At 52.0% G+C, this 13,708-nt stretch overlaps 1 protein-coding gene across 1 annotated transcript; it reads left to right on the top strand.

The window, feature by feature from the left end:
- The first annotated feature begins 4,408 nt into the window (after positions 1 to 4,408).
- On the top strand, positions 4,409 to 11,168 carry LOC144717851 (uncharacterized). Its single transcript, XM_078593565.1, has 2 exons — positions 4,409 to 6,281; positions 10,096 to 11,168. The coding sequence occupies exons 1-2, from the start codon at positions 5,007 to 5,009 to the stop codon at positions 10,108 to 10,110; spliced, it is 1,290 nt and encodes a 429-aa protein (XP_078449691.1). The 5' UTR covers positions 4,409 to 5,006; the 3' UTR covers positions 10,111 to 11,168.
- The last annotated feature ends 2,540 nt before the right edge of the window (positions 11,169 to 13,708 follow it).

The raw sequence follows: 13,708 nt of genomic DNA, 5'->3' as shown, positions 1-13,708 counted from the left end.
GTATGCCTTTAGGGAAGTCGTCGACTGTATATGCAACTGCGCACAATTCTGAGTCACTTATAACTGCTTTGCCGTTACCTATTGCCAATTATTGACTCTGACTATTGTCCTATCATCTCATAGAGTCCCTGGCACATAATAATAATATGCTACACAGTGACAGTGGGGGTCACAAAATGCCGATTTATTACTAATAAACCCCAATGATCCGATCGAAATTAGGGATTTCGATTGGATCATTGGGGGGGGGGCACGTGCCACCCCACCCCACCACTGGCTCCAACAGTGCCTCCGTCCCCTCTTCTACCTCTATATTCCTATTCTCTCCACTATACCTCACCCACCTACCTCCACCCTATCTCTCTCCAATTCGTTATCTGACCTTTCACCCACGCTCATATTCCCACCTCTCCCTTTACCATCTCCATCTCTATTGCCTCCTCTCCCTGATCTCCCTACCCTCTGCTTGTCACATTCCCTCGCTTTGCCCTTTCTGTTTTGCTCTCGCCTCTCTGTTCAACGCCCTTTCACTCTCTCCCCGCCCCTCCACTCTCCATCCCTTCCCCCCTCATCTCCCTCCGAATGATTATAGTACAATCCCAAGAGATCTTGGGGTTAACATAGACAAAAGCCTGATAGTCAAGCTCCACATAAAACCGTTCTGTGAAGAGACCAAATCAAGACTCGCCCTGCCACAGGAACTTGCAGGAATGGAGGCGCCTCAGCTGATGTGCTGTGAACTGCTGCCTCTCACTGATCTACTCAGCCTGGTCCATCAGCTCGTACACAAAGCTGCTAAATGCACGGTAAAGAAGAAACGCAATGCGAATTAATCCCCTGGCTCCCTGTTCTGGCGAACATTCTGCCACCAAATATCCGCAGAGACGTGCAAACTGCTAAGAAGTTTACACGCGTCATTGCCAACGACAACCACCCACCCATTAACCAACAATGCACCTCGCCACCGACTCAAGTCCCATTGCCCCTTCTGGGATCAAGCTGCTGTGACCATCCAAGAATGTCATGCAGATCCGAAAGAACGCTGGCAAACAAGAGTGTACCAATGTGGATGTCCAGATTAAACACCTCATTCGAGATCCATACATCGCCTCTTTTGGCTTTGACATTCCTCCTCCTCCTCAAACACACCGGTGTAGCCATCAACTGCATCATAATATTAGCAGGCCGCTGTGCACATCTCCTTCATGAATGGGACATTGAAGACAAACCAACAGTGCCACTGTGGCCATCCAACCCAAAGCTTATAGGGGACCACTGTAATCTGCGCTACTTCAATGGAGGAATAGCAAAACTACACGGACTCTCTCCTGAAGCTCTCTCATGGCTAGCAGACCTCGACATTGGCATTCAGCTCCTGGACATATCGACATACGCAAATATATAATAGAACCTCCATCTCTCTCTGCTTTTGCATTTGGGTGGGATACACGTCCGGGTTGGAAGGTGAGTGGGAGGCATGATGATAGCACCAACCCAGCTCAATGCTGTGGAATGCGGTCGATGTCAAGAATGCAAACATGCGTGCCGACATTACTAACGCACGTGCTCCAGCCAGGCAATCAGGAATCCAGGCAGGCAGGCGACCAGAAAACATTATTCTAACACTGTATAGCATATTTCTGGGTGTGAATCTAAACGTTCATGTTCATTCACTACAGAAGTGGGTTCAAGGTCAAAAGTTGAAATCCCGATAAGCGTTGGTTGAGCCCATTATGTACGTGCGCATACACGGCTTGAAATTAATTTGTAAACATTATTATCCTGTAAATTCAAAAAATATCGGTGTACCTGGTGACAAACAATTAACTATGTGGGGAAGAATGTCCCCTAGTGTGTGGATACAAAGATCAGTTTCAATTAAAATCGCAGATCTGTAAAAGAGGTTTTTTGGGTTAGATCGCATAAATATATAAATGTGTCGTTAAAACCCACCACCACCCGACACAGCCAACTAGTAAGGGTTGTCACGCAAACAGAACATGCCAATCAATCACTAGTACAGCACATTAACAATCTGAGTACGACATTTTGCCAGTAATTACAACTAGCTTCACCAGGCGACAGCCAGATTTGTGGAGAAGTCTAACTGTTTCGTTCCTTATGTAGAGCAAGGCTGGATTATGGTCCGGGCCAGTGGGGCCAGTGCCCTAGGGCCTCGGACTGCCAGGGGGCCTCCAAGCCTCAGGCCTTGCGCTGTGCGTGGCCCAAAACTTCCGAACGCCAGGGCCCTCAGTGCACACAGCGCAAGCTGACCACTCGGGTCCTGGGTGCTTATAGCGTGAGCTGGCCACTAGGGCCCACAGACCCCTTGGCGTTTAAAGAGTGAGCTGACCACTAGGGCACCAAGTAATTTCACTGACTTATCAGAAACCTTTGTTGGTTGTTCAGCCAATGAAAAAAAAAATATCTTTTGAATTTCAAGCAACATTAATCTATATGTGTCAGGCAGGTATATAAGACATTCTTGGTATGAAAAGCCACAGACAGATGCCTGTTTTCTTGCTTGGTATGCCACAGTAATATATTCAGATACTTTTTTAATCTTTTTCTAAAACAACAGGCTTTTTTAAGGCTATTTCAACAATCCCTCCTAAGGGCTATTTTCTAACAGCCTTTTTAAAGGGTTATGGTTATTTTCTTTAATGTGCTTTTCTACTTTTTTCTGTTATCTACTCAAAGCTGCCTTTAGGTACATGTAGACTATAAAATACTACCACTTCATTGTATTTTCCAACACTAGTATTTGAAGAGTGTTGTCATTATGAATAGATATGAATTCAATTATTATTTAGTAGGTATTGATATATTCTATAAATATATTCATATAAATAGCATACTAGTACTGAAATAGGGACCACAAACGTTGGAATAGTGGTGCTTCCAAAAGGAAAGCAAAAAAGAAAAGGAGGCAAGAGAGGCAGTTTTGCATCAAAGTGTTCCACTCATTGCCACCTTCTTTCAAAAACCCACTGATAGTAATACTAATGACAGCAGCACTATTGTCAGCTGTGAGGAAGGAACTAGCACTCGTTGAGTTTCCAGTAATGTTGTCACTTCCCCAGAGCCATCCTTTGATGGCAAACCATCAACAGCTAATGGTATACAAGATCCATCATTTCCACCTCAGGAGCAGTTGGGCAGTTCACAAGAATCAAATCAGCAAACAAGCAATTCCTAGTGCTATGAGGTCAGTGACATTGTTAAGTTACTGCTTATTGAAAGAGCAGTCCCCTTCCAAAATCGCAGGGAAAATACTCAGCTTCAGTCTGAGACAGAGAGCTTGGTGAAAAGATGAGAAGTTTCAACAATGAACTTCTGAACTGTATATTGCAAAATGGGCAAAATGTTTCTAGACAGTGGCTACTATACTCACCCTCAACATGTTGTGTGTACTGTTTTGCATGCAAACTGTTTTCCAGCAAGCTCGGTGGCTTTCGTCAGGGGTCTAGTGACTGAAAGCACTCTGAAATAATAGGGGAACACGAACAGAGCGCAGAACATAGATCATGCATGCTTGCCTTGCACCAGCGGACAAAGGGCAGTGCTAGAGATGCAGATCTCATGCAGAAACTTGATGGGGAACGTAAATACTGGAGGGACATTTTGAAAAGAGTTGCAGTAGTTATCAATTTCTTGGGTGAAAGAGGACTTGCGTTAAGGGGAGATGATGAACGGTTGGGGTCAACCCATAACGGCAATTTCCTTGGCATCCTAGAATTGCTATCACAATTTGACCCATTCTTAGCTGAACATATTAAAAAGTTTGGCGGAAAAGGAAGAGACCAAGTGTCCTCTTTGTCATAGACAATATGTGAATAACTCATTGAGCGAATGGGTCAGAAAACTCGCCAAACAATGGCAGATGAGATTCGGGATGCCAAATATTTTTCAATAATTGTTGACTCCACCCCAGACCCGTCACATGTGGACCAATTGACTTTCATATTCCGGTTTGTTAATAGCAGCGGGAATGTGGTGGAGCGATTCCTGGGCTTTGAGCCAATTGAGAGCCACACTTGTAAAAGTTGAGCAGATTGTGACTTTGATGGTGGAGGGCCTTGGGTTGGACCTCTCAAACTGTTGAGGTCAGTTTTGACTTAAAACGTTCGTGACTGCAGAAATTCATATTCTTGGTTCTTTCGGTAAAGTCACGTAGATAGAAATAATAATAAATTGAAAATAATAAAAGAAAAAAACCCACGACATTTCGATCGCAACACAAGCGGTCTTCATCAGGCGGAGAGAAAAGAGGGGGCAAGCCTCCAAATGCAACTGCTTATAAGGGCTTCCAAAGTGAGTTGGCGGGGGATGAGATGGGAGGAGGAGGGCTGCACGGCACAACCAGCATGGGCGGAGCAGCCAGTCAGCCAGTGCCCAATGTAGGTGTAGGGCTGTTACAGAGAGCCCGTTATGCATGGCAGCCTATGGTAAACAAACACAGTAGGCGGGGCTACATGTGTGCACGAGCAGGTGCCCTCTGCGACGTCCGCGCCAGACACCCTGGGGGGTCGATTCGGTCATTATGATCCCCCGGGGCCCCACCCCTCAGGGAGGGGTTGGGTATAAAAGGGGAATGTATCGAGGGGCTCGGGAGTGTTGTGTTAGCTAAGAAGAGGAGACGGAAGACGTCCTAGATAGAGCCCTGGTCTCCCCCTGGCACGCCGTCCTTATCAGGACCCCGCAGGCTCGAGCCAGTGGCGTGGTACCAGAGCCAGAGCCAGTGCTGGTCTGGACTCTGGGTACCGGGCCCGACTGACCAGTGTCGGGCCAAGATAGCCTCCCCTAGCCCATTAGAGGAGGACTCAGAGGCAGGCTAGGGTTAGCCTAGAGGTGTGTCCTCAGATAGACGGGTGAGGGGGCCGATACCCCCTCAGTGTGTATGTCACAACGTGTGGTGTTAAATAAACAAGTGTGCCTCCAACTCCGGTGTGAACGAGTCATAAGCGTTACTACATCTGGCGTCAGAAGTGAAACAAAGTACGAACATGGATACACGCCGGACGACTCGAGTCGGAGTACCAGGAGCGGAGGACACCGCTGCAGTTGGAGAGCCCGAGACGGCTGAAGATGCCATCGAGCAGCCGGGGCTGGGTGCATCCACGCCACAGCAGCTGGAGGAAGGGGAGCCGTCGACGGAGGGGCTGAGGCAGGCGCACGCGAAGCTGGCCGAGCTGCTGTACGCCGCAGCCGCCATGCTCGATAACATCACACGGCTGGGGGCTGCGGGACCGCCACGAGGCGACAGCAGCCAACGACCACAGCGCCTTCCCGCCATTTCAACGGAGCAACATTTTGAAACTCCCGCCATCGCCGCAGCTGCTGTTGAGGGCGTGGCCGCTCTAAGCATCGCGTCCAACGGCGGGAGTACAGTACCTGCCGCGTCACCACGGGTGCGACCGGCGATGCCATCGCTGCTTCGGGCCGACGCTGAGTCGAGTGAGGGAGACGAGGGAGCGCGATCGTCCTCTGCAGCCGCTGCCTTACATCAGCGACTGCCGCCACTCAAAGAATTTGTGGGCGAGGAGGGCGACTGGGGCGGCTTCCAGCGGCGCTTCCTCGCTCACCAGGAGATGGCACAGTGGACAGACGCCGAGGCTCTCCGAGCACTGCCAGCACTCCTCGACAGCGACGCCCTCGCCACACTAACATCGGCAACGAAGGAGAGGCGTTCCACGCTGCGGGAGGCGATGCAAGTGCTGTCCGCTGTGTATGGGCCACCATCGGACTGTCGTCAACTCTTTTACGATCGCCAGCGGGGGACGAAGGAGTCGCCCCTGGCGTACCGTACAAGCCTCCTGGCGCTGGCAAAGGAAGCCTTTCCACGAATGGACGACGAGGGGATCGACGCCATGGTGACAGAAAAGATACTTTTGCTGGCGGACGACTTAGACATCGTCATTGTCGCACAGGACGATGCAGAAATGTGCTCCCTCCAAGCGGCCCGTCTCCTCCACGCAAACCTGTCCTCTCAACGACGGAAGGCCAGCAAGGCGGCGAGTGGGCGCGCCGTCGCTGCGGCCACCCTCCCGGCGGAAGAGGTTTGCGCCATCAATCATCGACGGCAGCACGGAGCGGGAGCGCGGGGGGACCGGGCCGGTTCAAGCCATCTACAACGTCCATCGTCGCCACCAGCGCTTCCACGCTGCTACAACTGCGGCATCCGGGGCCACGTCGCCTCGGGGTGCCGCTCTCCTCGGCAGCGCGGGACGACACCTCAACGGGACGCCGGCCCTCGTCACAAGCTCCACCATCATAATCCGGCGAGTCGCGGCACCCCTCACGTTTGGCCCACGCACACGCCCGTCGCACACTTAAACACCGCAGCGAAGGGGGGGCCAATATCGCGTACCATGGCACCAACACGCACCGCTCTGGGTACTCACATTGAACCCAGCCAGTGGTCCGTGTTGGCCCATCGGGTTGTAGCCGCGTCGTCGGGGTCGTCGGCCGTTGTGGGTCACATCGATGGGGTGGAGGTTCGCATCTTGGTCGATACAGGAGCATCGGCGACCATTATTTCGGAGTTGATTTATAACATTCTCCCTGCCCAGAGCCGTCCTTTGATGCCTGTTAATGTGCCATTCTTTGCTGCTAACGGGGGTTCACTTGGCATCATCGGACAAATTCGAGCCCAAATTTGTGTCGGGGATATTAAATTATCTGGGCCGATTTTTGTTTCCTCCTCGCTGGCGGTTCCGTGCCTGCTGGGGACGGATTTCCTGGCCAAAATGCCGATTAGGATATTAATCGACCAGGGATGCATTGAGCTCCCATCGGGCCGACGCATGGCGTTTTTGCCATCCCCCGCTACGAGCCGGACGGCGTTCGCGACGGTGCCGGCGTTCGTAGATAGAACGGTGCGCGTTCCTCCGGGGGCGCAAATGTTAATTCCTTTGAGACTTCGGCGGCCCTTCGCTAAGGGCATTGGGGCTCAAGGGGTTTTGCTGGGACCGTCTAGGGCCGGGGTCAGTGGACCTAATTTACTCCCGGCCCAGACCATAGTGAGAGGGGATGGAGAACCCTTCATCGCGGTCCTCAATGTGGGCTCGCAGACGGTGGTGGTCCCACAGGGGACCGTGCTTGCTCACGCAACGCCGGTGCCCTGTGAGGAACCCGTCGCGAGTCATGTCGGCGCTGCCCCTGCACCGCGACCACATTCAGACAGCGATGAAGGGTGGCTCGAGGCGCTTTGCGCGGGATCGACGGACCTGTCAAATTTAGAGCGCCAACGTCTTAAGACACTACTGAGGGAATTTTCCGACGTTTTCAGTCGGGATAAATACGATTTGGGCTGCACTCATCTGCTGCGTCACCATATTGATACGGGTGACAGCGCGCCAATACGCCTAAATCCTTTTCGGTTGAGTCCCGCCGAAAAGGACCATGTCAAATCGGCTGTTGATGACATGCTAGCCGCCGACATAATTTCTCCCTCCAACAGCCCTTGGGGAGCGCCGATCGTCCTGGTTAAGAAGCAGGACGGTTCGTTGCGGTTTTGCGTTGACTTTCGGCGCCTTAATAAAATTACGGTTGCCGATGCATACCCGCTCCCACGGATGGACGAATCGCTTGACGCCTTGGCGGGAGCGCGATTCTTCTCCACATTGGACTTACTTTCGGGATTCTGGCAGCTTCCTCTGGACGATGATTCAAAGCCTAAAACTGCTTTCCGTACTCCGCACGGCCTGTTTCAATTCAACCGGTTGCCGATGGGCTTACACTCAGCGCCGGCAACTTTCCAGCGGTTGATGGAATTGGTTTTGGCTGGATTGCAATGGGAGTCGTGCCTGATTTATTTGGATGACGTCATTGTCTTTGGCAAAACTTTTGAGGAACATCTCCAGAGGTTGCGGGCGGTTTTCCTAAAGATGCGGGCTGCTAATTTGAAATTTAAGCCCCAAAAATGCCATTTGTTACGCGAGTCGGTGCGTTATTTGGGGCACATCGTGGGGCGCTCAGGTATTTCTACCGATCCCGCCAAAACGCAGTGTGTAAGCTCCTGGCCGACTCCCACCTCAGTGGGAGAGGTTAGGAGTTTTATTGGGTTTGCGTCGTATTATAGACGCTTCGTCGCTAATTTTGCGACTATCGCCAAACCCCTACATGCTTTAACATCTAAAGGGGTTCGGTTTTGCTGGGGTCAGGAGGAGGAGGCTGCTTTTTGCTCCCTTCGGGATGCTTTGGTAAACGCTCCTCCCCTGATTTACCCTGATTTTTCAAAACCGTTCTTGCTCGACACCGATGCGAGCAACACGGGTATTGGGGGCGTGCTCTCCCAGGTGGTTGACGGCGTGGAACATGTGGTTGCGTACGGCAGTCGGGTGTTGTCTCCAGCGGAGCAACGGTATTGTGTCACCCGTAGGGAACTGTTGGCAATTGTCCATTTCGTCCAACAGTATCGCCCATATCTGTACGGTCGGCATTTCACCGTCCGCACAGATCATGCGGCACTGCAGTACGCCCTGAGGGTTCAACAGCCATCGGGACAATTGTCCCGATGGTTGGAGGTCCTCCAGGATTACGATTTCCAAACCACATACCGTAAGGGCGTTCGCCACACCAACGCGGACGCTCTGTCACGCTTGCCAACCACCTCCGAGTGTGCATGCCTCCTGGGGTCTGGACGTTGCAGGCCTCCAGGGGACACATCGGTACCTGTCTTGGCGGCCGCCAACGACGACGATGCAATGGTTCCTAATTCGATCGAACAACAGGGCAAAGATTCCCTGTTGGGGTTGCCCGTCATTGAATGGGGGCGCCTCCAGATGGAGGATGTCTCCCTCCTCGGGTGGCGACGTCGCGTTGGCGGTGCGGCGGGGGGAAAAAGAGGTGGTTCCGACGCATGGGAAATGTGCCAAGGTCTGCTAATGCATTGGGACGGGAAGTCACGTCGACATCGGCTGGTTGTCCCTACTGGGTTGCGGGGTAGGGTGGTATGGGCCGCTCATGAGCGCCTCCTACACCTGGGGACCCAAAAGACTCTCGCCTTGCTGCAACTTGATTTTTACTGGCCTGGCATGACGAGGGATGTGGGGGATTTGTTGGGATCGTGCCCTCAATGTGCACAACGCAAACCGCCGGCACGGGAGTCTAACCCGCCCTTGCAATCGATCAAAGTGTCCAGGATAAACGAGCTGGTCGCTCTGGACATTTTGGGACCATTCCCCGCCACCCCCAGAGGGAATAGATATTTGTTGACGGGTGTCGAGTATTTTACACGCTGGCCTATGGCCTGGCCTTTGGCCAACCAGTCGGCAGCAGCCATCGTGGAGGCCTTTGTTCAGGGTTATGTCCTGGACAAAGGTGCTCCGGAGAGGCTGCTGACCGACCAGGGCAGAAATTTTTCCGGTAAACTACTCAGACAAGTCTGCGATCTCCTGGGCACAAAGAAAATTCGGACCTCCCCATATCACCCACAAACTGACGGGATGGTCGAACGTTTGCATCGCACCATCTCGTCCATGTTATCACAACAAGTTTCGGACTCGCAAACGGATTGGGACCTACAAATTCAGGGGGTCTTGGCGGCGTACCGGATGGCACCCCATGCGGCTACGGGGTTTTCTCCCTTTTACCTCATGTACGGCCGAGAACCAGACCCGCCTGTTCGTGCCCAGTTGCGGATCCCCGTGCCGCAGGGAAAAACTAATCTGGCTGACCACGTTAAATTTAATCTGGACAAATTGACCGAGGCACGGGATGCTGCAATGCAAAACTCTGACCTCCGTCAGAAGGCAAATGAGCGCCTCAGATTGAGTCGAGCGCACATGCTGCAGTGGAAGCCGGGGGACAAGGCATGGTTGCACTGCCCCCAGGTGCCACTGGCAACCTCCTCTAAACTTGTGCGGCCGTGGCGGGGCCCTGTGGAAGTGGTGGAGGTGTTACGTCCGCAGTGCGTGCGCATCAAGTGGGGGAAGCGGCGATGGTTCGTGCACCCCTCCAGATTAAAACCCTTCGCTGCGGTACACAACCCCACTTCACACGCGCGTGGCCAAACGTGTGGGGGGTCGGCCGACTTGCTGGGTCCGTCTCTGTCGCTCTCACCTAATGCCTTGCCGGCTGTGCCACCTTCAGGGGCATCAGGAGTGACGGGCTCACGCCCGATCACCCCTCCTGCGGATACCGAGGGTCACGCGGAGTCAGAGGAATGCTCACCTCAAGACGGACAGTCGCCACCTGATGGTCCGCCACGCGGGGTTACCCCGTGTGAGGGGCCCGCTGCAAGGACGCGCGCTAAAATGCGCAAACTGTTGTGAGGCCGGAAAATGTGTACATAGCTGTTGTGTTTATTGGCTGTTGTGTGGATGGTGTGTTTCCCGCTCCTCGGATGTACATATGTTGGGTTCACCGTTTGTTGTGTGTGCGGGGTGGGTTCCCTGCTGGTTGTATATAAGCTGTTTTTTTTTACGGAATTCGTATTTATTCGGGGGGGTGCGACGGGTTGTTTCTCATCTTGTTGTTGTGTCTTGTTCTGGTTCCTGTTATGGTTCAAAAATAGTGAGGCACACGTCAGGGGGTGAAGGCACCTTTATTGTAAAATTTTGTATGTTGGCAGCCGGGACGGCTGCATGCTATGTGGGGGGGAGTGATGTAGGGCTGTTACAGAGAGCCCGTTATGCATGGCAGCCTATGGTAAACAAACACAGTAGGCGGGGCTACATGTGTGCACGAGCAGGTGCCCTCTGCGACGTCCGCGCCAGACACCCTGGGGGGTCGATTCGGTCATTATGATCCCCCGGGGCCCCACCCCTCAGGGAGGGGTTGGGTATAAAAGGGGAATGTATCGAGGGGCTCGGGAGTGTTGTGTTAGCTAAGAAGAGGAGACGGAAGACGTCCTAGATAGAGCCCTGGTCTCCCCCTGGCACGCCGTCCTTATCAGGACCGCGCAGGCTCGAGCCAGTGGCGTGGTACCAGAGCCAGAGCCAGTGCTGGTCTGGACTCTGGGTACCGGGCCCGACTGACCAGTGTCGGGCCAAGATAGCCTCCCCTAGCCCATTAGAGGAGGACTCAGAGGCAGGCTAGGGTTAGCCTAGAGGTGTGTCCTCAGATAGACGGGTGAGGGGGCCGATACCCCCTCAGTGTGTATGTCACAACGTGTGGTGTTAAATAAACAAGTGTGCCTCCAACTCCGGTGTGAACGAGTCATAAGCGTTACTACATAGGAGTAGACAATGGAGGCGATGGGAGGAGGATAGATGCACGGCGTAAGTCAACCAGTGCTAATGTAGGAGTAGACAATGGGGGGAGGAAGGGGGTTAGAGATAGGGAAAGAAAGGGGGGGTAGAGATGGGGGGGGGGGGGGCATTGCACCTCCCTACACACATCCACACTGCTGACGGGAGAGGTTAACAAGAAAACACAAATCAAGTCATAACCCAAAGTGGTTGATGACATCTTTCCAATAATTTCTGAGTTTAAAACCGTCGTCTCGCTTGAAATTGTGTCTGTGTCTGTATATATGGATGGCTTCGTGAAAAAATCTTAGTTGATAGCCAGTCGGCTTGCAAAGTACCATCGTCTTAGAGAAATCAACGTAATGTGAGTCAACCGCATTAAAGTAATGATCTGCCACGGCAGATGTATTGGTCCTGCCGTGTTTCAGATCTGCCTTATATTCACGAATACGGTCCGAGACATGTTGCTTAGTTTCCCCAATGTAACTGCTGCCGCAGATACAGCTTAGTTTGTAGACGCCGGGAAATTGCATGTCAGGAATATTGTCCTTCACAGATGGGATCAGATCACGAATTTTGTGCTCTGTGTTAAATCGGACCTGGATCTTGAACAAACACAAGATCCAGGTCCGATTTAACAGTGGCATGCCTTGAACATCGCTTGGACGCTTACAAGTGTTTGACCAGTCTCTTTGGAGTTCTGTTTATGGAAGATCAGGTGTCTAACAGTGATGTCATAGTGGAAAAGGTAAATGCACTCTCCGCTGCATATCTATCAGACCTGGACATGAACTTCGCCACCAAACTCATCTAATTCAAGTATTTTATGTCTGACTCTTAGGGTGAGAAGTGCCCAACTAAATTGCTTGAGACGTTGCAGGCACTTAATCTGCAGTCAATGTTCCCCAATGTTTTCGGGGCACTTCGGATTTTTCTAATTTTGCCAGTGACAAACTGCCAGGGTTAGCGGGCATTTAGGTAGAATAAAAATTACTTGCGGAGTAGCATGTACCAAACACATCTCAACTCATTGTCACTCATGTCAATAGAGTCAGACCTTGTCAGACAGCTAGATTTTGACGATCAAGAGGATCATTTTGCGAGGAGGAAGGCAAGAAAGACACCAATATAAGAAATCAGGGGGGGGAGGGGGGGGTCTCCAAAAGACATGTGCCCAGGGGCCTCACGGGACCAAGATCCGGCGCTGATATAGAGGCGTAGATGTGGTGTCCACACTTCTGCGCTCTTGCGCAAAGTGGGGGAGATTACTGAGTCAACGTACATTATGCATGCCATTATGCAAGCTCTTTGATCTCATCTTTCCTGTCCATTGTGTGTATTAAAATAGCTGTACCAACGGTAATCCCTATTGAAGTATGGTGCCCTTTATAGGCATGCATTTAAATAATGTAGTATTTGATGATTCGTTTCCATGCAGCACTAAGGCGGTGTGCTGTACTCGTGACGAATTGACATGTTCTGTTTACATGACAACCCTTACTAGTTGGCTGTGTCGTGTGGTGGCGGGTTTTAACGACACATTTATATACATATACGCGATATAACCTCAAAAAAGCCTCTCTTATGGATGATATTGGTCGCGAAAGCCTACGTGTTAAATCGCATATCTGATTGGATAAATCTCGTGACATGACGCTGATAGTACAACTAAAGTAAATGTTGCAACGCGCACACCTGTTTGCCCTCCTTTACTCCCGCTTAACTGTGCGCACCGAGTATTTCTCTCCTCTACACAGAAAAATTGAGTTTTCAGGTTCATACGGCGTACAGTCGTTTCAATACGAGCAAAGAATATCTATTTGTTTGTGTTTCTCGCTTGTGATGGGACTTTGTAGGGTGAACATTGAGATTTATAAGGGCACGGGGTGCCCAATAAGGTCTGAATTGGTCTGTACTAAGGTATGCACTGATAAGGGGTTGACAGGTGTGTCTCTAGCATGAATAATGTTTTACCCTGCCTCTCACACACAGCACAATGGGCCACGGTCGTAGTAACACATCCTCGCGTGTAACAGAACGCAATCAATTCTATTGCACATCCCCGGTGAGCTAATGCACGCGTTGCTCTGCATATGAGAAATACAGAGGTGCTACAAAAACAAAATCCCCACTTAGTTGACCCCCATTAGAAGAGGCGGCACTGGCAAAGATTTCCACCAGCCTGCAGGAGGGGTGGGTGGGTGTGGGTGGGTTGGGGCGGGCTGCTTTGTCGGCCTCTCGTGGTTATTCTCAGGCTGGCGACAACCCGAGACCGTGGGTGCAGGGCAGGGTCTGAGCAGGCACTTTGGGGGAGGGGAGGGGGTGTTGGTGGTGGGGAAGGCCGCGTGTATATAAACCTGCCAATGGGGGGGCTCGCAATGCCCGCACCCGATTCCACCACGTGGGCTCCCCGCAACTTGCCGTGCCACCTCCTCCACGGCAAACCTTTCCACCCCCGTCTCTCTCTCCCCTGCCCTTCTGGGTGCAGCCGTCTTCTTTGCCAGTGGTCGGCC

Source organism: Lampetra planeri, chromosome 4 (assembly GCF_965212315.1).
Source record: "Lampetra planeri chromosome 4, kcLamPlan1.2.h2, whole genome shotgun sequence".
Lineage (NCBI taxonomy): Eukaryota > Metazoa > Chordata > Hyperoartia > Petromyzontiformes > Petromyzontidae > Lampetra > Lampetra planeri.
The sequence above is the reverse complement of the archived record's forward strand: the minus strand, read 5'-3'. Positions and strand labels throughout refer to the sequence as shown.

What these genes read in the sequence shown, in the direction of transcription:
- LOC144717851 (XM_078593565.1), top strand. Translation starts at nt 5,007, where the DNA reads ATGGATACACGCCGGACGACTCGAGTCGGAGTACCAGGAGCGGAGGAC.